Source organism: Portunus trituberculatus, chromosome 14, assembly GCF_017591435.1.
Source record: "Portunus trituberculatus isolate SZX2019 chromosome 14, ASM1759143v1, whole genome shotgun sequence".
In the NCBI taxonomy this organism is placed as follows: domain Eukaryota; kingdom Metazoa; phylum Arthropoda; class Malacostraca; order Decapoda; family Portunidae; genus Portunus; species Portunus trituberculatus.
The window spans coordinates 9,747,049-9,772,136 of NC_059268.1; the positions used below are offsets into that span (position 1 = coordinate 9,747,049).

General features: G+C 38.1%; 1 protein-coding gene and 1 long non-coding RNA gene across 20 annotated transcripts in view; one reads left to right on the forward strand and one right to left on the reverse strand.

The window, feature by feature from the left end:
• The window catches only part of LOC123503671, a 26,068-nt gene extending 16,573 nt beyond the window's left edge, over window positions 1-9,495 (forward strand). For 2 of the 17 annotated variants that reach the window (XR_006674568.1, XR_006674571.1), the window contains exons 2-6: window positions 4,492-4,499; window positions 4,684-4,789; window positions 7,713-7,791; window positions 7,961-8,103; window positions 9,242-9,495. This is a non-coding gene — a long non-coding RNA (uncharacterized LOC123503671). Of the gene's footprint in view, window positions 1-385; window positions 424-634; window positions 691-773; window positions 1,761-1,834; window positions 1,876-4,491; window positions 4,500-4,683; window positions 4,790-7,712; window positions 7,792-7,960; window positions 8,104-9,241 lie in introns of those variants that run through there. The other 15 variants (XR_006674564.1, XR_006674561.1, XR_006674560.1 and 12 more) reach the window with 15 other exon arrangements.
• On the reverse strand, window positions 2,278-24,355 carry LOC123503668 (SET and MYND domain-containing protein 5-like). 3 transcript variants are annotated; one of them, XM_045253628.1, is made up of 10 exons: window positions 24,122-24,355; window positions 22,394-22,493; window positions 21,707-21,834; window positions 21,304-21,424; window positions 11,550-11,671; window positions 10,271-10,508; window positions 9,174-9,351; window positions 7,879-8,101; window positions 4,389-4,509; window positions 2,278-2,409 (listed from the first exon to the last, which is right to left on the reverse strand). In XM_045253628.1, exons 2-9 carry the CDS (start codon window positions 22,472-22,474, stop codon window positions 4,395-4,397), a joined length of 1,206 nt encoding a protein of 401 aa, XP_045109563.1. In that variant the 5' UTR covers window positions 22,475-22,493; window positions 24,122-24,355; the 3' UTR covers window positions 2,278-2,409; window positions 4,389-4,394. The 3 variants fall into 3 exon arrangements, with proteins under 3 accessions (XP_045109563.1, XP_045109564.1, XP_045109565.1); XM_045253629.1 differs by having other exon boundaries at window positions 22,394-22,490; window positions 24,122-24,258; XM_045253630.1 differs by lacking the exon at window positions 24,122-24,355 and adding an exon at window positions 23,628-23,962.
• Between the last annotated feature and the right edge of the window lie 733 nt (window positions 24,356-25,088).

The window sequence follows — 25,088 nt, forward strand, 5'->3', positions numbered from 1 at the left end:
TTCTATAGACTGTAATGAAAAGCACTTTGTTTTTCAAGGGCGCTGCTATTACTCCGGTGATAGTTTAACAAGAATTGTGCACTATTAATGCGAACGAACAAAGATCATAATCAATGAATAGTGAACTATTGTCATTAGATCTACAGTATTCCGTTTCTATGTTCAAATCATTCCTATATTATCATATTGAAGACACGCAAGCATGTCATTACCTTTACTCTTCTGTACTATTTGAGTAACATAATGGCAGTGGTGATGGTGGTGGTAATAATGTTAGCTGTAACAGAATCATTCTGAGCTACTGAAGCAGGCGAAGCTCCGAGGCGTCTTTCAGGTGAAGCAACTTTGAAGCTTGTGTGCGTTGGGTGGCGACACTTGTTTCTGCTGCTTGATTGGGAATGGTGGTCTGGTGTTTTGTTACTGGTAAGTTCTCGAGATTTTGTGTTATTCGAAAGTTTGTTCTGTGCTTGTGTAGCTCGTTCCATGTTATTTCTGTCCTCGGAAGATATTCAAGAGTACCGTAGAAAGCGTTTTGTTTAATCACAGTATAGGGTATTAATTAAAGCTACTGAAGCAGGCGAAGCTCCGAGGCGTCTTTCAGGTGAAGCAACTTTGAAGCTTGTGTGCGTTGGGTGGCGACACTTGCTTCTGCTGCTTGATTGGGAATGGTGGTCTGGTGTTTTGTTACTGGTAAGTTCTCGAGATTTTGTGTTATTGGTAGGTTACCCGATGAGTGTGTCTCGAAAGTTTGTTCTGTGCTTGTGTAGCTCGTTCCATGTTATTTCTGTCCTCGGAAGATATTCAAGAGTACCGTAGAAAGCGTTTTGTTTAATCATAGTATAGGGTATTAATTAAAGCCTCGAGATTGTAATAAGTTAGATAATTGAAGTTTTGTGTATGATGGGGGGGGAAAAACCGTCGAGGGAAGTTTTGTGTATGATAGGGGGAAAATACCGTCGAAGGAAATAAAAAAGTAGGGGTAACTATGTATAACTGGTCTGGGACAGGTCGGAATTCACAACCGAAGGACAGGCCACTGGACTAGATCGTTCCAAGATTCCGTTTAAAGGGTTTTTTGGGGTCTTGCTTTATCCTAGGAAGACGGCGGTGAAGGGGAATCGTGGTGGTGGTGGTTGCGGTTCTAGGGTTTGATTGCATATACGTGTATTTTGAGGGATCTTTGAGTACTGGCAACACGTGTTTCGTAGTTAGAATAATTTATACATGTATACTAAGAACTGGCGGAAGCCATATACAGTAGTACTTTCTAGACTTTCACTTTGTATGAAAAGATTAATTTGTTCATGTTGATAAGTGAAACTTTTCTAGTGTATCAGTTCTATTAGTTTACAGTATAATTTATGGAAAGCTTCATTAGCTTTCATATGGTCGGTGCCCTGGTGAAACTTAGACTTCCTTCAATTTCTACTCACACACACACACCTATACAATATATACGTAAATGCTTTTCTCCAGTCCTGGAAGATGGTTTTCATTAATAGGTAATAAACACACACACACGCACACACACTGCAATATATAAAAGCTTTTCTCCAGTCTTGGAAGCTGGTTTTCATGAATAGGTAATAAATTACACAAGTTATTGCACGTTTGGAAAGGAAGTACAAGCTGCAATTTTGTATGATGGGTGTCTTCTATGAATGACTTTACTGAAATGATTGCTTGGAGTTTCCTTTCAGGGTTGGAATGGAGTCGAGGGATCTTCATCAAATGTTTTTAATTTGAATTGTTCTTTTGAGGTATGTAGTTTGATTTAATAACCATTTTAAGTCTACTTGATTGTGCACCTAATGCTCGTTATCTTTTACTGCAGGTTTCTGATGAGGGTGTTGTTCTGTGGCGTGTAGAACCATGGTGACTGATGACCAGCTCCTGTTGTTACCTTTTGAGCTTGCTTTTTAAATTTAGTGAACGCTGTGTATGAGACTCGTGGATTGACAGTGTTGTTGATTAATGAGCATCATTGTTTAAGTCCTAGACTCCCTCCCTAAATGTGTTTAGTATTTATTTTATTTTTTATTTTTTATTTATTTTTTTTTTTTTTATTGTCATCCTTGAAAAACGGCTCTAATGTTCTCCGGAGACTCTTTGAAGTATCATAAAGATGAACGCTAGAATTGTGCAAAGTTAGGCCATAGGAATTGATGTACATTATCAGTATGCAAAGTTAGGCCATACAAATTGGTGTACATTATTAAAAATGCCATATGACCAGTTAGTGTAGCTTGTGAAATACAAAGGTTAAGGAAACTAAACTAAAATACTATCGCCTTTAATTTAGTGTTCATTCCTTGGTAACCCATTGCTGCTAATGAGTGGAGATCTTGTGGTCTACCAGCTCCACTTCATAGGACTAGTTTCACTACTACCTTGGCTGGTGTGGCAGTTCTGGAAGGAATAAACTATGAATATTCAGACATATTGCATACAAGCCACAACTGCTGGGACATTAGAGGGTAATGGAGAATGCCTGAAAGGTCAGAGGCAAGAACAAATGTGTTGCCTAAAGTGAGTGATCATACAGAATTGGGTACTGGGCAAGCTTGAAGGTACCAGTGTTTGTATGGCTACTCCATACAGAATTTGTTTGTTTGGTTCATAATATAATTTCATAATTTTTGTCTATGCATCAAACTACCCCTCCACCCTCCCAGTACATGGCATGCAGAGGTACCCTTGTGGTGAAATGAATAACAAATAAGCTGCATATTGGCAATGAAAAGTCTGAGGGCCTTAGTAAATATATGGAGTGATGAAGGATGCATGTTGGTCTCATGTATGCTGTGGGGAACCCAAAACTGACATCTTGCATTGGTATCAAGAGACAAAGGTATATATTGGCATATAGCAAATTGATAAATGATTATAAAGATAAATATAACCATATAGGTCATATTTAAGATAAATAAAAAAAATATATAAAAACAAATTGTAGATATAAAAATGGACAAAACAAATAAACATATAAAAACATGGGCAGCACCACCATGTTTGGTGAGACAACATGCATCTCTTCTTTCCGTATGTTTACCAAGGCACTCTGACTTTCATTACCAATACAGCTACTATGAAGGCACTCGCTTCTCGTTGCCAATAGAGCTTTTCTTTCTCTACTCAAAATTTTTATTATATATATTTATGACCTATATATTTGCCCCTATATACATATTTTCTCTACTCCAAATTTTTATTATATATGTATTTATGACCTATATATTTGCCCCTATATTTTCCAGGCATTACACACTACCTTAAAACCCCGTTCAGAAGAGAGGCAGTTGCCCACCGTGCAAACAAGGTTACCAGATATCATATTGCTTCAACTGTTTTGATGGTAGAAGCAAACCTGACGTCAGAAGCGAGGAAACCACTGGCAAATCATAAAGTGCCCTTGCCTGTGGTCGAAGCAATGCCTGCTGGTGTGATGGTTGGTATAAAGAGAGCATGTTGCAAAACCCTGCTAAACAAGCAAGGAATATAATATCAACGGGTAGCGCCCGGAAAGCAACTGCCCCTAGTGTGGACACAAGCTCGCCTGCCAATCTTTGCCCGGTGAACGGAGTAGGAACTGTGGTACACAGCAATATCTGGTAGCAATTTGTTGCTAGATCTGTTTCCTTCGTTTCTGTGCCTTTGACGTTATTCTGCTGTTTAGTATGATATGGTAAGTGTTTGCACAGTGGAGAACTGCTCCTCATCTGGACAGGTCTTTACCATATCATACTAAACAGCAGAATGATGTCATAAGCACAAACAAAGGCAACAGATCTGGCAACAAACAGTGCTACCAGATATTGCTGTGTTCCAGTCCCTACTCTGTTCACTGGGCAAAGACTGCCGAGCGAGCTTGTGTCCATACTAGGGGCAGATGCTCGACGGACACTACCCATTGATCATTTATTCCTCGCTTGTTTAGCAGGGTTTTGCAACATGCTCTCTATACGAGTACCAACCATCACACCAGCAGGCATTGCTTTGACCACGGGCAAGGGCACTTGGATGATTTGCCCGTGGTTTCCTCGCTTCTAACGTCATATTCGCTCCCACCATCAAAACAGTTGAAGCAGTATGATATCTGGTAAGTGTTTGCACGGCAGACAACTGCCCCTCATTTGGAAAAGGCTTCAGAAGAACCCTTGAAATAAAGCAGTTTAGAATGGTGGCATTGTGATGACATTGACCTAAGTGAAAATTATCTTGTGACCACTCTAAACTGTTGGGCTTTATTTCTATGCTTTTAAAAACACATGCAGTGCTTGAACAGAGATGAAGTGGCTACTATAGGCAGGGACGTGTCATAGGTAGAGCCACTTTACTTACTGGCACACACATTGGGCACTAGTATCATATCATTACAATGCATATACCTTTTGTTAATCTTCTAAATCATCATCTTCACCTTCCTCCATTTCTTCTTCACTGGTGACATCTGGTTCTCCTGCCTGCTCTTCACACTTGCTGCACTTACAGGTGAAGAGGTAATTTTCTCTGAAAAAGTTCTCTCTGGTAATTTCTCTGAAAAAAGTTCTCCCTATATCTTATATACAGTGTATATATCTTTGCTATATTGTATATAATTTTGCATATATACAGTATATATTTTTGCTAATCTTATATATAATTTTGCTGTTTCTTACTGCATATATCTTGCTATATCTTCAGAAAGAGAAAACATTACCAGAGATGAAGATAATCAAGGGAAGGGAATAAGACAATCATGAATAACCAAAATCCACTTGTAAAATAAATGCAAAAAGTAAGTGCAAATGTAAGTACTGAGACGTTCAAAGTTAGTTATGAACTTGCTGAACATTTCCCTTTGTGTCTCACAACATAAGGGGGGCAGTCACAGCCTGCCCTCTAAAAGCAACTCTCCTTCACACAAAACTACAACTACTTCCTACACACACACATTCACACCCTTCACTAAAGATTAAAAAAATGGCAACTCTACATCAACCTCAAAGTTCCCTTCTGGGTACAAGACCATAAATGTCCCCAGGTCGGACTGCTCTATCTGTGTCTTGACATCTTCCTCAACCAATAATTTCTGCAACATTTGCAGTCTTGGATCAAATTTTCAATCTGTAGAACACTACGTCTCCTCTGCTAAACCTCATCTTTTCTTTATTGAAACAGAGGTGTCTGAGACAACTGTTCCCTCCTACTTTCTCAACCTCATTTTAATTCCACAGCTGGATGTTGTGTCTATGTGCACAACGACTTGACTTACTCTCGTGCCCATGCTCTTGAATCTCCTGAGTATTCTAACATCAAGCTTTGACTCAAAAGTCACTCTTTAACAAAATTTATCTCTGCTGTCAATCTCTCCCCCAATTCCTATAGTAAATTCTTTGATTATTTGATTAACTTCCAAAGTGGAGCACATTCTCTCTCTCTCTCTCTCTCTCTCTTGGATCAAATTTTCAATCTGTAGAACACTATGTCTCCTCTGCTAAACCTCATCTTTTCTTTATTGAAACAGAGGTGTCTGAGACAACTGTTCCCTCCTACTTTCTCAACCTCATTTTCATTCCACAGCTGGATGTTGTGTCTATGTGCACAACGACTTGACTTACTCTCGTGCCCATGCTCTTGAATCTCCTGAGTATTCTAACATCAAGCTTTGACTCAAAAGTCACTCTTTAACAAAATTTATCTCTGCTGTCAATCTCTCCCCCAATTCCTATAGTAAATTCTTTGATTATTTGATTATTAACTTCCAAAGTGGAGCACATCTCTCTCTCTCTCTCTCTCTCTCTCTCTCTCTCTCTCTCTCTCTCTCTCTCTCTCTCTCTCTCTCTCTCTCTCTCTCTCTCTCTCTCTCTCTCTCTCTCTCTCTCATCTTTTCACAGAGATCTCCATCCTGGGAGATTTCAATGTTTACCACCAGCTTTGGCTTTCCTCTCCTTTCACTGACGATCCTGGTGAACTAGCCTTCAACTTTGCTATCCCACATAACCTAGAGCAACTAGTGCAACACCCTACCTGTGTTCCTGACCATCTTGGAGATACGCCCAACATTCTAGACTTTTTCCTCACCTCTAATTCTTCTGCTTATGCTGTTACCCTATCTTTTCTGTTGGGCTTCTCCAATCACAACCTCATATCTGTATCTTGTCCTATTTCTACAATCCCATTCTGATGGCACCACTGCCATCACTTCTATCTCTGAAGCTCAACTCTTCTCTCAAACCTTTGCTAACAACTCCACCTTGGATGATTCTAGGCTTGTTCCTCCCTCTATTTCATGCCATCAATTGAAAAATTCAACATAATGAGGTTTTCCATGCCCTCACTGCCCTAAACACTCAGAAGGCTGATGGACCTGATGGGGTCTCTCCTATCGTTCTCAAAAACTGTACTTCCATGCTTGCACCTTGCTTGGCCTAACTCTTTCAATTATGTCTATCAACTTCTACCTTTCCTTCTTGCTGGAAGTTTGCATACATTCAATCTGTTCCTAAAAAGGGTGACCATTCTAATCCCTCAAACTACTGTCTTATAGCTTTAATCTCTTACTTGTGTAAAGTTTTTAATCTATCCTCAATAGGAAGATTCTTAAACATCTGTTACATCACAATCTTCTATCTGATCACCAGTATGGCTTCTGTCTTGGTCATCTTTTTTTAGAGATTTCGGTGAATCTTTTGCTGTCGCATTAGACACATCAAAAGCTTTTGATATAGTCTGACACAAAGCTTTGATCTCAAAACTGCTCACTTATGGTTTCTATCCTTCTCTGTGCAACATCATCTCAAGTTTCCTATCCAACCATTCTTCTGCTGGTGTGCTAGATGGTCACCATTCTTCTAAATTTATCAACAGTGGTGTTCCTCAGGGTTCTGTCCTGTCACCCACTCTTCCTATTATTCATTAATGATCTTAACCAAACATCTTGCCCTATCCACTCTTACGATGATGATCCCACCCTACAATTTTCCACGTCCTTTCAGAGACAACCAACCCTTCAGGAAGTCAACAGGTCACGCAGGGACACCAAAGAATGCCTAACTTCTGATCTTTCTAAAATTTCCGATTGGGGCAGAGAAAATCTAGTAGTTTTCAATGCCTCAAAAACTCAATTTCTCCATCTATCAACTCGACACAACCTTCCAGACAACTATCCACTCTTCTTCAATGACACTCAACTGTCTCCCTCTTCTATAATGAATATCCTCAGCTTATCCTTTAGTCATAATCTAAACTGGAAAGTTCATATCTCAACTCTTGCTAAAACAGCTTCTATGAGGTTAGGCATTCTGAGGCATCTCCGCCAGTTTTTTTCACCTCCCAACTGCTAATTCTGTACCAGGGCCTTGTCTAACTTTGTATGGAGTACTCTTCACATGTCTAGGGTGTTCCAATGACAGTTTTATTAGATAGGGTGGAATCCAGAGCTTTTTGTCTCAAGTTCTCTACTTTGACTGTTTTCAGCTTTTCTTACTGCTGGAATGTTGCATCTCTTGCTGTCTTTTATTGCTATTTTCATGCTCTTTTAGTCTTCTTAACTGCATGTTTCCCCTCCTCTAGTGGCCTTGCTATACAAGGCTTTCTTTTTCCTCTCACCCCTATTCTTCCAACTCTCTTACGCAAGAGTTAATCAGTCTTTCATACCTTTCTCTAGTAAACTCTGGAATTCCCTGCCAGTGTCTGTATTTCTCACTTCCTATGATTTGATTTTATTCAAGATTTCATTCAAGAGGGAGGCCTCAAGATATTCGTCCGATCCTTTGGCTAATTCTATTGGCTCTTTAAGAAGACTGGCAAGTGAGTGGGCCTTTTCTTTATATATTTTTGTTGCCTTTGGCCACTCCTCCTCTCTTACATGAAAAAAAAAATCTACCAAGTCTGTACCTGAGGATGGCAATGCGAGAATGTCTGCTGCGGCCAAGATTACATTCATCCAAGTAGCTGACACATATCTCCTCCCCTACAGAAATGTCTCTCACGGCAGTCATCACTAGCTGGAAGTTGTTGTAGGGGAAGGTTGGCATGGCATTTGGGTTACAGCTGTGGTTGCATGAACTCTGCAGTGGATATAGTCCAGATCCTTCATTGTTGAGAAATCCTCCAGCTTCTGTAAGTAGAGTTCAGCTTTAATTCAAGATTATAGCAAGTTTTTCAGGGCTGAACTAATTTTCCCACAATCACAACTTTTTAGACAATGTTTTTCAACTACAGTCTTGAATAATTCTGTATCCTGTAAAGGCTAAAACTGATTCCTGCTCTCTTTCTGTACATTAATGCTTAACAAATGATAATCACAGCAATAAAAGTTCATTTGTAGAATTCAAACCAATCAACTTGGAGAAATACTGTGTAGGGAGAGAGCAGCCCCTTCCCACACCAACCTACTAAGCGTTTCAGAGTTTGAGGGCACGTTTTTCTAGAATAACTTTGTAAGGAACACGCATATCATCATGAAATTTAGCCACAGTGTATTTGACACCCTCCCTTAATATCCCAATGTGTCATGAATCATAAACAGTATATAATAATGGCACTTCTCCCTATAAAAATAGGAGAAAGTCACTTATCCCTCACAAAGAAACAGACAAGTGGAAGAGAGAGAGAGAGAGAGAGAGAGAGAGAGAGAGAGAGAGAGAGAGAGAGAGAGAGAGAGAGAGAGAGAGAGAGAGAGAGAGAGAGAGAGAGAGAGAGAGAGAGAGAGAGAGAGAGAGAGAGAGAGAGAGAGAGAGAGAGAGGAGGTAGGGGAATACATAGATGGGGAGGGGAGGAAGGGAGTAAAATATGGGGAAGGGGATGGAAGAGAGGGAGGGTAGGAGCAAGGGGAGGGACTATGTGGATGGAGCTTGTTACGACGTCACAGATAGTACTACGGCACCATTTGTCACCACTTGTCCGTTTCTTTGTGAGGGATAAGTGACTTTCTCTTGTTTTTATAGGGAGAAATGCCATTATTATATACTGTTGACGATTCTTGACACATTGGGATATTCGGGGAGGGTGTCAAGTACACTGTGGCAAAATTTCATAATGATATGCGTGTTCCTTACAAAGTTATTCTAGAAAAACGTGCCCTCAAACTCTGAAACGCTTAGTAGTCTATTGTACTACTATTTAGGGTGCTGTCAGTCAGAGTGAAAATTTAGTATGACAGTGATTACAGTGAGAAATTAGTTACTTGCCTTTCTCTAGCTGGTCATATACATTATCAATTAATTTGTTTAATTTTTTCCTCTCTTCCTCTGACAAGTCCAGGTTATCACAGTTACGAACCCACCGACTTAATGGACTGGTACCGATGCCTTGACCATTGGTGCCAACAAGAGCCACCAAGGACCGGAAGCCTTCAGGTGTTAACCACTGAAGGAAAAGAAGAACAATGGTAAAATATTAGCCTTGACATCTAATCTTTGCCTATAACACAATGATGTATTAACAGGTTAATTCATGTATGAATAACACATCTATGGTCATATAATTTAATAAAATACATTGCTAAAATTCTGTGGATAATCTTTATACCATGTCTCCATCCCTGCACCTAATTCTCTACATGCATACATATATAAAACAAAAGACATGCAACAAAATGTAGATTGCATAACACTAGTGAGAAACAACATTCTTAATGATAGGTGTGGCAAGTGCCTGGCATGTGTAGGATGATAACGAGGTCTTGCTTGTGCCAGTGGTAGTGCAGTTCATGGTGACAGCCAGGGAAGGTTGTCAGAGGTAAAAGGCCATAATGTAAAACACATTTAGCATATCTCATGTTTGCCTTATTAAGCATGTTTCTGTTATCGCACTAAAATTTACTTTGTAATTTAGTGGAGCTGCACCAGGAAAAAAAGTTATAGTTGCAAAATTACAAGTCACACTAGGGGGGGAGAGCAAAAGTAGAGTTGCAACATCACAGACATGCCAGATCGGGTGCCAAAGTTGCAAAGTCAAAATCACACTTGAAAAAATCAAAGTTGCACCCAGCTCTGGAAACCAGGCCCTTAAAATGACCTGCACACTTTGAAAAGTGTAAGTTCCCAATATGCTACAGCCAATGCAGCCATCAACCTGAAAGTGAACATAGTCAAATTCTTCAAGCCAAACCACCTAAGTCAAACTAGAAGCAGAATGTCCTACCATTCCACTCAACATCAACACAACAAGTTATCCACACTTGTACATCCAGGCTCATGGAATAGAGGAAGAGGTGTGACAGAAGGAAAAGTGGTGGTGGTAATGTGGCTGTCAGTGAGTATACAAAGACAGAAACTCTACTCACGTGCCGGACCTCAGGAGCCCAGACACTCTTCTCCATTAGAGTCCTCAGAGCCTCTAACTGGTCTTGAAACTCCTCACCAAGAAGTTTGTGAGCTATTTCTTCTTCCTCATTTACAGTACGATGACAAAACTGCATAAATAAAGCCATGGCTCCTTCTTTGTCTGTAGCTTGTCGAACAGTTGCGATGATCCGCGCAAGGAGCATGACACAAGCTGTTTCTGGAGGGTAATGCATCTGTCTGGGTACAAAAGATTAACACATTATAAGCATATACTTATAAACAAAATATACATATCATACAAATATATCAAATATTCTCATTTGAATAAACATAACAGCACCTTCTAATGAGACTTTAAGCTGTCATTTCTATATACAGTATTTCTAAATATGCTGTACTACCTTTTTTAAGTCAAAGCCAATAGCCAAATATAGTAGAAAACTTACCATGATATAGCAACTACTGGATACAATAAACTCTAACTAATCAATTGCAACATAAATCATATGGTGAACACCGTGTAACTGCAATATACATCATATGACATGACGATTTTTTAACTTGGTGGACTACAAGCCTATATTTCTCTATATATGATGTTACGTAACTCAGGATGAGTCAATGATCCCTACCTTACCACATATAAGGGCTTCTGTCTTGACATTTCAGTAGAAGAAACTTCCTTTATCTTATATTATGCAAAAATAGTGTAACCTACAGTAACAATAAAAATAAATTATCATAAATCATAAGTAAATCTTCTGCAATTTATTACCATATCATGTTTAATGCTTTATCTAAACCTCTTCCTTCACATCAATTATCAATCCAACAGGTCCCTCACCACCACAACAACTATGTACTGAAACACTCCTCACTGCTCACTACCTCCAAGAGACAAACTACTCAACTTCACTATATTACCAATAATGCATATAACTAATCAATATTTTTCCATGCAGTCTTTCATCTTATAATAGTAAAAACTGTTCCTAAGAACCTTATTATAATTGCACAATACAGGTATGACTGCCAGAAACCTAGTGTGCAGTTTATAGGTTAAACCTAGCAAACAAGTCTTTCATTTAACTCTGATCACTGTTTCTACATCTACTTATTATATAGAATATGTAATCACTGAACCACAAAACCTCAATACTTTCTATTGCAAACAATTACAAATAGCTGAGATTAAGCACCATAAAATTTAATACAATCCTGAGGAAAGATGAGTACACTATATTCTAATCAGGCAGATAATGAATGGTAATGGCATACTTCCATGCTTCCTGCAGCATTACTAGAGGGTGGGAGGGATCTGGCATATAGGAGCGTAAGCACAGTGTCTCATGGTACTGGTTCCAAGCACTGGTTCTACATTCTCTGCTACAGTATGATGCCTGTAAAGAGGTGAGACACTCCATCACTGTAAGAAAAGCACCTGTCTACACACACACACACACACACACACACACACACACACACACACACACACACACACACATAAAAAGAAACACATAAGGAAGTTGGAGACTACAAAAAATGGCTACAAGAATGGTTCCAGAATTTGAAGGAATGACATATGAGGAGACACTAAAGGCTATGGATCTACCAACCCTGGAACAGAGAAGGGAGAGAGGGGATCTGATACAAGTTTATAAATTGATCAACGGAATGGACCAAGTGGATGATGAGAAACTGATCCTGAGAGAAGAATATGACATTCGAAGCACAAGATCGCATAGTAAAAAGATGAGAAAGGGAAGATGTCTGAGAGATGTTAAAAAATAGAGTTTCCCACAAAGATGTGTTGAGAAGTGGAACAGTTTGAGTGAAGAAGTGGTGTCAGCAACGAGTGTACATAGTTTTAAAGAAAAATTGGATAAGTGTAGATATGGAGACAGGGGCATAGAGCATAAAGCCCAGGCCCTGTAAAACTTCAACTAGGTAAATACAACTAGGTAAATACACACACACACATTAGATAAATGGAGACAGAACACTATGAGCCCCGCTCGAACCCTGTACAATACAACTAGGTAAATACTAGATAAATACACACACACACACACAAAATTGCTAAGAGTAATCAAAACATGAGAGGACTGTTTACCACTGCAGGACGATATAAAAAAAATCTGTAAGTAAAGTAAGAAGTGGAAGTTAGAATTCAATGCCAAGAAATGTCATGTAAAAGAATTAGGAAAGAGTAAGAGAAGACCAGTATGGAAGTAGCTGATGGGAGAGGAACAAATAAAGAAGACTAAAGAAAAAAGATCTGGGAATGGTTATACTACAAGAAAATCTGAACCCGAAAAACACATAAGTAAGATATTCAGATCAGCATATAAAATGTTGACTAATATTAGAGTGCCATTTCAATGCTTGGACAAAGATATGATGAAAAAAATTATTACATGCAAGATAAGTCCAAAGTTGGAATATGCAACAGTGGTGTGGTCACCAAGGTTAAAAAAGGATATAAGAAGATTAGAACAGATCCAGAAGATAGCTACAAAGATGGTGCTGCAACTAAAGGACCTAACATATGAAGAAAGGCTGAAGGAAATGGGACTGTCAACCTTACAAGATAGAAGAGAACGAGGAGATCTAATAACAATGTATACAACCTTACAAGATAGAAGAGAACAAGGAGATCTAATAACAATGTATAAAGTAGTAAATGGCACTGAAAAGATAGACAAGGAAGACCTGGTACTGGTGACAAAAAAAGCTGGAAGGACAAGAGGGCATGTAAAGAGGATTAGGATGAGGCAGTGTGTGATGGACATTGGAAAATACAGTTTTCCACATAGAATGGTGGAAAAGTGAAATGCATTGTGTGAAGTTGTTACAGCACATAATGTGCATAAGTTTAAAGAAAAATTGATAAATGGAGACATGGAGACAGGACACTATGAGCCCCACTCGAACCCTGTACAATACAACTAAGTAAATAGAACAAGGTAAATACACACACACACACACACTGGAAAAAAGGCAACATGATCTGGAAGAGGAAAATAAAGTGCTGAAAATACAGTGTGCCAAATTAAAAGAAAAGATAAAGGATGATAGAGTTTGTAATGAAAGAGGAAAATGAAGTGAAAAAATTAAAGATGAACATCTAGAATGGAAAAAGGAAAGAGAGGAAGAAAAGTTTGTTTTAAAGAAATCATGGAAACAAAAAAGAAGGAAAAGGTGGACTTAACCCAAGAGATAAAAAAAAAGGTAATCAAACAAAAGGAATCAATGATATGGAATACAGTTGACAAAAAGAAATGTATAGTTATTTATGGTTTCAATGAAGAAAGGGAAACTGTAAGATCAAAGGGGGAGAAAGGACAAAAAAGGTAGCAGAGGGTGTTGTTAGAAATATTCAGGGAGAAGGTGAGGACTGGGTAAGTGAATTTTTTATGTATTTATTTTTCTTTATGCAAGAGGAAACTTGCCAAGGGCAACAAAACATTAAAAAAGAAAAGGCCCACTCGAATGCAAGCTCCCTAAAATAGTAAAGAATTAGCCAAAAGTCTGAGACAAATGTCTTGAAACCTCCCTCTTAAAAGAGTACACAGACAAGAAAAATACATTGGATCCTAGACAAGAAAAATACAGTGGATCCTAGGGCTTTGAACATAATTCATTCCAGAAGGCTGTTCCATGTCCAAATTGTTCCAAATCCAAAACCATTTTCCCTATAAGAAACAATGTAAATCATTTTAAACCATTCCAACACTAAATTTTTACCTAAACAAATAAGAATTGAACTATGTGAATCAATATTATTTACCTTTTGGTGGTGAGCTTCACTTAACCAGGTATTAAGACTGCACTACTATTAGCGAAGTCTGTTAGTCCTATGTGCATTCTTTGTTTCACATCTGTTACATCTTGTCACTACAGTAGTTAAGAAATACTTCTGTTAGTTATGAGATCAGTGTATTTGTATGAAAAATAACCCAACCATCCTACCTGGTTAACACATTCCCTGTGATGTGTACCGCTGGTGGTACATCATGCATTCCCAACTGTTGCATATTCACCATCCATGGTACATTTGCTTGCATACACAAAAGATAATCTAGATATTTTTCAAACCTCTTTTTCCTTTTGTTTTACCGTGTAATATTATTTTATTCATGCTAACCAAAGGATGTAATTAAAGTATGATAATCAAAACATTGTTATATTCTGTAGAAGCGCAAAAGAGAAAAAAAAATTATTCATCCTATATGATAAATATCCATTATTGAGCAAAATTTTGCCTTATAATTGTATGTTTTTAAACCTATTCATAAGAAATAAATGTTCATTTGCTACTCATAAATCATGATATCCCTCACAGCCATTGAAAGCCACTTTATAATTGGTTCACCCTGTTGCATCATTTTCATTTCACTGATAATTTTCATGAAAGAAGTAAGTGCTTCTTGATTGAAATACATATTGTATCATCTGAAGGTGATGAACATATGGAATAATCTAAGGAGCAACTCAAACCTGGTTTTTCTCGAGACATTACTCTGGATGCAAAGTTGCCTACATATATGTTTTTCTTTGACCAGTAGAGAGAAATCTCAGGCAGTGCAACACTTCCCATGTAAATCATCAGACCTATGAATTTTGTATTTCGTATGTGTTGTGATTTCCCAAGATTTTATCCTAGATCCTCAAGTGACATGTGAAATGCCAATTTCTTACTGAGCATACCTATTAGCTTCTGTTACAATTAGGACAACAATTTCATTTGTGATAAAAAAAAAAGTCATACCAATCTATAAGAGATATGAGAGTAGATGGATCAAGAGTGAGTTGTTCTTTCCCTGTAAATGGAAGTGACTGAAATTTGGAATGTACTGACGCAATGTGTTGAGAGAACAATGTTAGTAATAGTTGAGCCACATATGGTATTCAAGGAGCGTGCTCCACTGGTGGCACACAATGCAATATCATAAATTCAGAAGTGTATGGCGTAGTGTACCACAGGTGGAGCACGAGTTTTATTGTATCATTGGCAACTCATAAGCAGGAGAAGCTATTCATCTCCTCTCAAGTCCGTGGGTAGTGCGGTACTAACACTGTGCCAAGTTGAACCAAATGTAACAGGGAGGAAGTGGCAGGAGATCCAAACACAATTAATGTCTTAAGTGACTCAGGTTAAATAAAAATTGGTCAAATGGCCTGACCCCAACTGGGAATAAGAGCAAGCCGACAACGCAAAATCAAACCAGAGCAGGAACTGATGTTTAACTCCCATCAATGGTGCTAGCATCACCCGGGTTTGCCAGATTCGGCCGCTTTTGGGTTGTTCCAAGTCTGAATTTTGAAATTTTTATTCAATGTCTGAGGATCCACAGAACACAGAGGGAGGAAGGAAACCACTGAAAGTTAAGTTTAGAGTACAAACAACAGCATCAGATGTGATATCATGAACATGGACAGAACAATATAAGAAAACTTAGATAAAATGGGACATGAATAAGTAGAGAGATAAAATAAATAAACTGATAAAAAAAAGGCAAAGGAAAAAATGAAAACAGACCAGAGGAAAAGAAGTAGTTCTCCTGGAAGGTAAAGAAAGAGAGGCTGAGGAAGTGTTATCTGGAGAAAAAAAAAGTGTAAGTAATGTAAATAGAAACATAAGTCAATGTTGCAAGAAGTAAACACAGTGGTACCTTGAGATACAAATTTAATTCGTTCTACAACAGAGCTCGTATCTCAAAACAATTTTTCCCATTGAAATGCAATGATATGCCATTAATCTGTAGCTTCCCCAAAAAGACCACCCCCTAATTTTTTTGTGTGTTTTCAGGTAAGAAAAAGGTACAGTGGAGACTCAACACTCGAACGTCAAAATACTTGAACTTTTCAATACTCGAATGCAAAAGTTTGATTTAATACTCGAAAAAATGCCTCATAGTTGAATGTCCACACCCTTGGTTGTAAACAAAGACTCCCTGGCATCCCCCATTCTCCGTCTGCCAGTTGTGACTTGTACTGCCACGGTCATCAGAATAACACTCTCCTGCATTCTATCTATAGTTTTTTTATTTACAAACTTACATACCACCAAAGGCTTATTAATGGTGAAAATATCAGGTAATGAAAAGGACGCACATTTAGTTGTATACAAAGCTCTGTCATCTACCTTCTTGCAGCTGCCACTGGTAATACCAGTAATACCAGTAATACCGTAATACTGGTATACTGGACGCTGGTGCACATCCCTAGTCTGCCGCAGTCTTGAGAAAAACAACATTCTTCTGCGTTCTCTTCTGTAGTTTTTCATTTAGAAACTTACGATGGCACCAAAGAGGCTTATTAGAGATAAAAATAAGGAATCTGGTGAGAGTGCAAGTGTTAGTGAGCCACAGCACTCCACTAGTCGATTCACAGGAATCCCATTGGTATAGTGGAACCATGCGTGCTTTGGGGTCTGAGGGTCTTCAAGCACACGGGTTCGAATCCTGTCCACAGTCCAAGTGTAAGTAGGGGTTCCTCACTCAGAGCAATGGTTTCTTAGCAGGTGGGCTTTGAGAAAAGAGGAAGGAGGTACCCCAAAAAGTAGCCCTTTTAACCCATAAATTCCCGTGAAAACCCCTCATGGTATAAATAAAAAAAACAAGACGTTTTCATGGACTCATCCTCTGGTGACCTTCCTCCTCCCAACCTTTTTCCCCTTCACTTACGGTATGTACAAATCAAAATTGTAAAAAAGAAAAATACATTTGAAATTTTTACAAACTTGGGGTTTTGCTAAGATTAGAACGAATTACCTGATTTATAGGTATCAATAGTAAAACTTTTTAATACTCAAACAGCCATTTGGAACAAATTAAGTTCAAGTATTGAGTCTCCACTGTATTTATAAATAATAACTATTGCACAGAAACATACAGGTTGAACCCCGATTTAACGGCAAGCTCGGGGATTTGCCGTTGCCGTTAAATCGATTTTGCCGTTTGAGTCTAGGTTAGGAGAAAACGAAAATTAATGTTCTTTCTGTGCAATAGTCAATGACAAACGCTTTTTCTTTTCACTTGGACCACTTTTTCCAAAGTCTGCAGGCCTTTTCGAAGCCATTTTGCCAAAATATATCACCGAACCAACAAAGACTAGGACGAAGTAAACGAACTGTGGCGGAAATTTATAAATAATAACTATTGCACAGAAACATAGTAAAACATAACAAAAGATAATATAAATTGATAAACTACTCTAATAAAGTATATTTATCTTGGAGGATGTATTCCACGGGACATTAAAGCATTCCCAACCCTCACTTGGGAATGTCAATCAGCTGGAGTGTACAGATATAGCCACCCACAGAAAACTGGGTGCTCTAATAATCACAGAAGAACTCATTGATGATCCTGTAAACATTATTCATTGAATAAATGAAGTTTTAAGAGAGAGAGAGAGAGAGAGAGAGAGAGAGAGAGAGAGAGAGAGAGAGAGAGAGAGAGAGAGAGAGAGAGAGAGAGAGAGAGAGAGAGAGAGGCACTGCCTTTGCTATAGAGGTTTGTTTACATTTTTTTCGCCCCCCTCTGTAATAATCATCAGTAAAGGAGGTAGGGGGAGATAGGAGAAATCTGTTATGGCTTTTCAGTTACATACACATGCATACTTTATCAATGCATGAAAATATATGAAATAAGCAAAAGTTTATTAGAGTTCTTACCTTGGACACAGATATTTTCGACTAATGGTGGTAAATGGTGGAGGAGGAAAAGGGAGGGAGGAAAGGATGCAGACACCATTCAAACATAAACATAAAACATAAATTAAAACTACACTTCTTTAAAAAAAAAGTCAGTAAATGGTGTCAAAATGATGAAAGAACAATCACAGTGCATGAGATCCACAGGAAACATGTTGATGCTACCTCAGCTGAGGCTGGACTGATGCGCTGAGCCGCTGACTACAGCAGCAATGTCCCTAAGCCTGACTCGCATCTCAAAATTTTGCTTGTATCTCAAAATAAAAAAATAAAATTACCAAATCATAGCTCGTATCTCAAAAAACTTGTATCTCAGGCAGCTCGTATCTCAAGGTACCACTGTAATTATATTAAGATGAAGCAGCCAGGCATCATGGGTATTACAGAAGTTAATACAGAAGAAAATACAAAAACTGGAAATGGAAATTATGTGTGAATAAGATCTAGGAATAGTAAGAAATGAGGAAGAGTGATGTTACTGATCAAAAGAGTATAACAATAAAAAATGTAGAGATGGGAGACAGTATCAAAGTAATTAAAATTAAGAAAAAAGAAAGGGAGAGAGAAAAAGAGACTTCGCAATACCATATGTACCACTGAAAACAAATGCATGGAATCAAGATGATTAAAAAGTAATGTTGAGAGATACTGGTAACTGTACAGAGCAAATATTAGTAGAGAGTAAGAATATAACACTTATGGGTGACTAATTACAAGGATGTATGCTGGGAAAAGTGGGCCACACATGAGGGAGAAAAGTCATGGGGGTATACATTATTAATCTTAATAATGACTAACACTGCAACTCTGCAACTTTATATCAAGTTTCCTTTCCGACCGTTCTATTGCAGCCTTGGTAGACGGCCACTGTTCTTCTAAATCTATTAACCTCTTCACTCTGGCAACAGAAAATGGTTCCTGGTTCCATATCTGGGCAGGGTATGGATGGGGAGATACCTGACTCAGAGGTAGCTCTCTCTCTCTCTCTCTCTCTTCACTATGGAAATAATGATGATGGTAAGTGATTTTTCATAACAGGTATGTACAATGAGGAATAAACCCACTCAAATTTTAGAGAAAAAATGAGTCTGCCTTCTTAAGGCCATTTTCTAATGACTAACAAGAAAAGACATTAATTTCTATGGTAAGCTAATCGATTGGTACCACAAAAAATTATAAAAAATAATAATTTGCAGCACTGCACATCAGTACTTATCCTGACATAAGAGAATAATACACATTTGTAATAATGTTGATAGTCAAGCATGCCATTGTACCATATACATCCTACATTCTGAGAGATCTCATACAGTGTATGGGAAAGAAAACACGCCATCTTAGGAAAAAGTAGCCATAACACAATATGCGCATCATCAGATGTGTCACAAGTGCCCCGATGACACAAAACATGTGTCATCATGTTGAAGAGGTTAACAGTGGTGTTCCTCAGGGTTCTGTCTTGTCACCCATTCTCTTTCTCTTATTCGTTAATGATCTTCTTAACCAAACTTCTTGCCTAATCCACTCCTATGCTGATGATACCACCCTACATCTTTCCATGTCCTTTCAGAGACGACCAACTCAAGCTTCTCGGTCTGACCATCGACAACAAGCTAACGTGGGGCCAACACATCAGCAACCTCATCTCATCAGCCACATACCAATTACACCTCCTACGAATGTTGAAGAAGCTTGGGATTCCATCGCGTGAGCTAGCAAGTGTGTACTCCATCTTCATACTCCCTCGGCTCACATACGTGTCCCCAGCTTGGTCATCCTCGCTTACCGCCACTCAACGACACCAACTCGAGCAAGTGCAGAAAAGGATGGTGTGGCTGATCCTGGGGACCGATCTCACCACATACCAGGAGGCCATCCACACCCTGCACCTCACCACCCTTCAAGCTCACCACCAACACCTCCTCCAGCAGCTCGCCACCAAGATCCTCCACCACCCATGCCACAGGAACCTGCTCCCTCCAGCAGCTCCCCCTCCCCGCCACAGTGTTCAACACCACAACAAGCTGCTTCCCATATATGCCCAGACAGACAGATACAAAAACAGTGCAATACCCACAATAGTCAAAATACTCAACTCGTGAACACTGTATTTGTGCTTAATTTTAAGTATGTAATTTTAACCATGTAATATTAGGATATTTCTCCCTATAAAATGTACATTTTCAGCTCCCGAGCTGCTTATGTTTAAATAAACCGTTTATTATTATTATTATTATCATTAACTACTATTATTAACGCTTCAGGAAGTCAACGCAGGGATGCCACAGGACACCTGACTTCTGATCTTTCTAAGATTTCTGATTGGGGCATAGATAATTTAGTAGTGTTCCAAGCCTCTAAAACTTAATTACTTCATCTATAAACTCAACACAGCCTTCCAGACAATTATCCCCTCTTCTTCAATGACTTTCAGCTGTTCCAGTCTACTGTACACTAAATACCCTCGGTTTGTCCTTTACCCATAATCTAAACTGGAACCTTCACATCTCATCTCTTGCTAAAACAGATTCTCTGAAGTTAGGCATTCCGAGGCATTTCCGCCAGTTTTTCTCACCCCTCCAACTGCTAAATCTGTACAAGGGCCTTATTCACCTATATATGGAGTACTCTTCGCATGTTTGGGAGGTTCCACTCACACAGTTTTGTTAAATAGGGTGAAATCAAAAGCTTTCTGTCTCATCAACTCCCCTTCTCTGACTGACTGTCTTCAGCCTCTTTCTCACCACCAGAATGTTGCATCTCTTGCTATCTTTTGTCACTATTTTCATGCTAACTGCTCTATTGATCTTGCTAATTGCATGCCTCCCCTCCTCCTCTGGCCTTGCTGCACAAGGCTTTCTTCCTCCTCTCATCCCTATTCTGTTCAACTCTCTAATGCAAGAGTTAACTAGTACTCTCAATCATTCATTCATGTCTTCCTCTGGTAAACTTTGGAATTCCCTGCCTGCTTCTGTACTATTCCGATCTTCCTACAACTTGACTTCTTTCAAAATGAAGGTTTCAAGACATTTGTCCCTGAATTTTGGATAATTCTTAATAATTTCAAGAGAACTGGCAATCCAGTGGGCCTATTTTTTTCCATTGGCCAGTCTCCCCTCTTGCATAAAAAAAAAAAAAACATAGATACCTTAAAATCTAAACTATACTGTAGTAAAGGGAGAGATGATAGGAATGCGAGACGTAGTGCATCAAATAAAGGAAAACTGGAATGCATTTAAAGAGACCAGACAACAGAGTAAATATACTACTTCAACTGTTAGCAAACCTACAGACTTATATCAATCAACTTACATCACAGTAGGGACATTCAATGAAGGTGTCTTTCTTCGTGTCACAGCACTCTGGAAAGGGTAGGGAAAGCTGAGGGTTCTGTGCTAGCCTGCTGGCATTCTCTTCAGCAGCTTCCAAGGGCCTGGCAAAAAAAAATTAAATAAATAAAATAAAATAAAAGGAAAAAAAAAAATCAGCAAATTATTTACATAAAAAAAAAAATTTAATTCTGAGGAAAATAATAAATTAAATAAAAAAGGTGATATTTAAGACATTCTATCAAAAAATTACAAAAGTGTTAATGACTACAGTACTAACACTCTCAATAATTCAATAATGTGTTACAGAAATGCAAGCTATTGTATGTCACATCACAAAGTGTTAATATCTGACTCATGGAGGCAGTAATAAATAAACCACTCACTTGATACAGAAGTCACAGGCCAGGTACCCATAAGCAGCATTCCATAAAAACTGGCAAGACACAAGTGGACGTTCCTCAAATATGACATCTCCAGTCTTGAAGTTTTTAGTTGCAAATAAGCCTTTTCCCTAAAATACACCACAAATCTTAGTGATGTGCTGAAATGCTCAACTGAATAAATAAAATTAGTATTCTTGCTTCACAATGTCATACAGAAAGGAAGTTAGATATAAGGAAACTCAAAATTTTGAAGGGAAAAAAATGACATGGCATGGATACCAACTCTTTTCCACTCTCACATCCCATGAAACTTTCCCATTAAACTAATCCCTAATCAAACCATGTTTGTATGACATTAACATGATTGATAAAAAAGAAAAGAACTGTAACATATATATAATAGGTTAATGGCTTTGTGGCACAAAATACACAAAAATTGTTACACTGTTTTGTAGAGGAAAGCATTTATCAAACACAGGAATACTAAGATAAATAAGAGAGCTGTTGTTTCAGATGGATGAGTGGTGCATGAGCCAGCTCATTCACTTCTAGGATAGAAGACACTTTCTGAGATATATTAAGAGATAGGAATGATGGGTTGATATGGATAGGTATGACACTGGGATAACCACATGTGGGCCAGCTTAAGTCTTGAAGCTTCCCTTGTATTCTACAAGTAATACTTACAATAGGATGCCCAATAACTCGCACCTCCACCCCTGAATCATCACGCTCCCCGGCCGCCGTCCCTTCCTTGGTGGCCATCATAACCTAACTGTCAGCACTGCTGAAAAGAGGCAATAACAAGAATTAATGGTTAATAAGCAGAATAGCTGCTCCCCACCAATTTGTCTAATTCATATCATGAAAGATCCAGCTGGGATACAACATTCACCAGAGTAAGAAAACATCGTGATCTTTTAAATAAAATTTTTAAAAAATTATATATTTGACTTAAATTTGATATATTTTATCTAAATTGATTTTTTTTTTCAATTTTTTGCTTTATTGCTTTTTTTGTTGCCACCAATATTAAATGAAATCATAGCTTAGTGTCAAGCATTATCCAAGATTAATTTTTTTCTTTGAAAATCATAAGATTAATTATCTTAGGTCATTTCTTCATATTTGCATGCTATTGTTATCAATATAAAGACTTTACTTTCCTTTTTTATGCTTTTGAATATTTGTCTTGTAAAAGAAGGCAATGGTTCACTGGTGCATGATCTGTTACAGGACCAGTGCAAGAAGCTTACACTCTCTAATACAGGGCATTTCATTATGATTTAAATCATGATTTTTTACTATAATTTAAATCAAATTAAATCACTTGATTTAGATAAATTAAAAATCCCTTCATTTAAATCATTTGATTTAAATCAAAACAACCCTGTCATCCACTGGCTACACACAAAGGGAGGTTAGGTTTCCCTATCCCACAATTTGCTAGATTTTTTTTTATTTGGAAATTTCCCAAGATTTTTAAAAACTTAGGGAATTTGCCAAGATTTTCCATAAAGAACTGCTAAATAATTTTTTTTTTTACTTTTTCTGAAATTTGGCTTTCCTACCCAAATCCTTCTATGGAAAGAGTTAGCCAAAGTAAAAAAAAAATTAGCAGTTGCTCAATATTTTTACAAGTAAAATTAAAACCTCTGAAAAATCAATCTCATTCAATAAAACAAAGGTGATACAGTGATTATTTCATCCTGAATTATTTTCTAGAATCTAGATAATGATGTGCTTAATTCTTCCACTGATAGTCATTTGTTTTCTAATTACCACCAACAACCACTGGAGGTATGAAAAGTAAAGTGAAAGGAAACACAAGTAATAAAGTGAATAAGCTGATATGCAACGTTCCTTTCCTTATTTATCATGTTCATCAAGGAAAGTAATAACATAAGAAATCCCAGCTTACCTAAAAACACCTGAGATTTAGTGTTACTTCCTTGCTTTACAACACCAAATGAAAGTAAACCAAAGGAATGGACTAAACAAAATGGCACACAAACTACTTCACAGAGCCTGGAGCCACGCCCATCTCTCACTACCATGCAAAAACTCATGCAATGGGAAATACGGCCATGCGCGAATCCTCTTTCTGATAAATTCAATAAACAAGGCAGCCAGAACTCATATTTAGGTTATCTCCTAAGACCACAAGGAAATTATGGCCTTTTGTGGGCTCGGTGGGCTGGTGAGGGCAGCATCTCATCACTAACTGGTAAAAATCAAACTGGTGAATGAGGAGGAGTCACTCACGCTACTGAGACCACTAGCTACTTCTCTATTATACTTCAATTGAGCCGCCATTAACTCCCTGATGACTTGATCATTATGAGGAACTGGAGAAAAGAAGCCACTGAATCAGCTACCGAGTCCCAAGAGGAATACAACCAGCGATATACTCACAAATGGGTTTTTTAAGCACGTGCGCTTCCTTCTCTCCCCGCCCGGACTCGCTGCTCCTCTATTTAGCAAAAAACATTCTAGCGCATTCAGATCAGGACAGCCTTCCCCGTCGCGTCTGGAAGGTGTTAAAGTCCCCCTCTTTATTATTAATTGTTGTTATAAAGCTATGAGTGTTTATTAGGATGTTTATTTGGGTAAACAGGGAAGGATTCGGTCTTTAAAAGTCAAGCACGCATGGCCCTTTTCTCCTGTTATAAACAAATACGAGCTCAACAATATTTTTTTCCTACTGCTAACTTCATCCTAAGATGACAAACTCATAAAACAGAAGTTATATGCATTTAAATATGATTAGAGTGTTTTATATTACTAGATGAAGCAGATTGTTTTCTTGTTAACATAATTCGCGGCTGATCGTGCGAATAGCTTTAGATACGGGCTTACTTTTTTTTCCATATGAGGTGAAGCCGAGGAGTTTGAACACACAATAATTATTAACCTCCTTAGATTAAGTACAACATATTAATAATGCATCTTTCAATACTAACAGGTAAACTATACTTTTCCTCATCACAGTTTATGGGTTGGTATGATGAATCAAGGTGCTGAGGATTTATCAAGGATTTTATATCTTGTATATTCTTTGGGATATATGTAGTAATCAGCTAACAACCAATTAATATAGCTTACGATATCGATGTAGTTTCACTGAGAGAGAGAGAGAGAGAGAGAGAGAGAGAGAGAGAGAGAGAGAGAGAGAGAGAGAGAGAGAGAGAGAGCCTGAACTTGGTATCATACCTCATACCAACTGAGATTTTGTTATTTTTTTCTGATTAGATTACGTCAATTGTTTGATTTTTTCTCCCCTTTAAATGGTTAATAAAAACTCAAGTTTTTTAGGTAAGCTATGTTTATGACAGGCGTGCCAGATGTGGGATGTCCCTTATGTATAAATATATGTAAATTC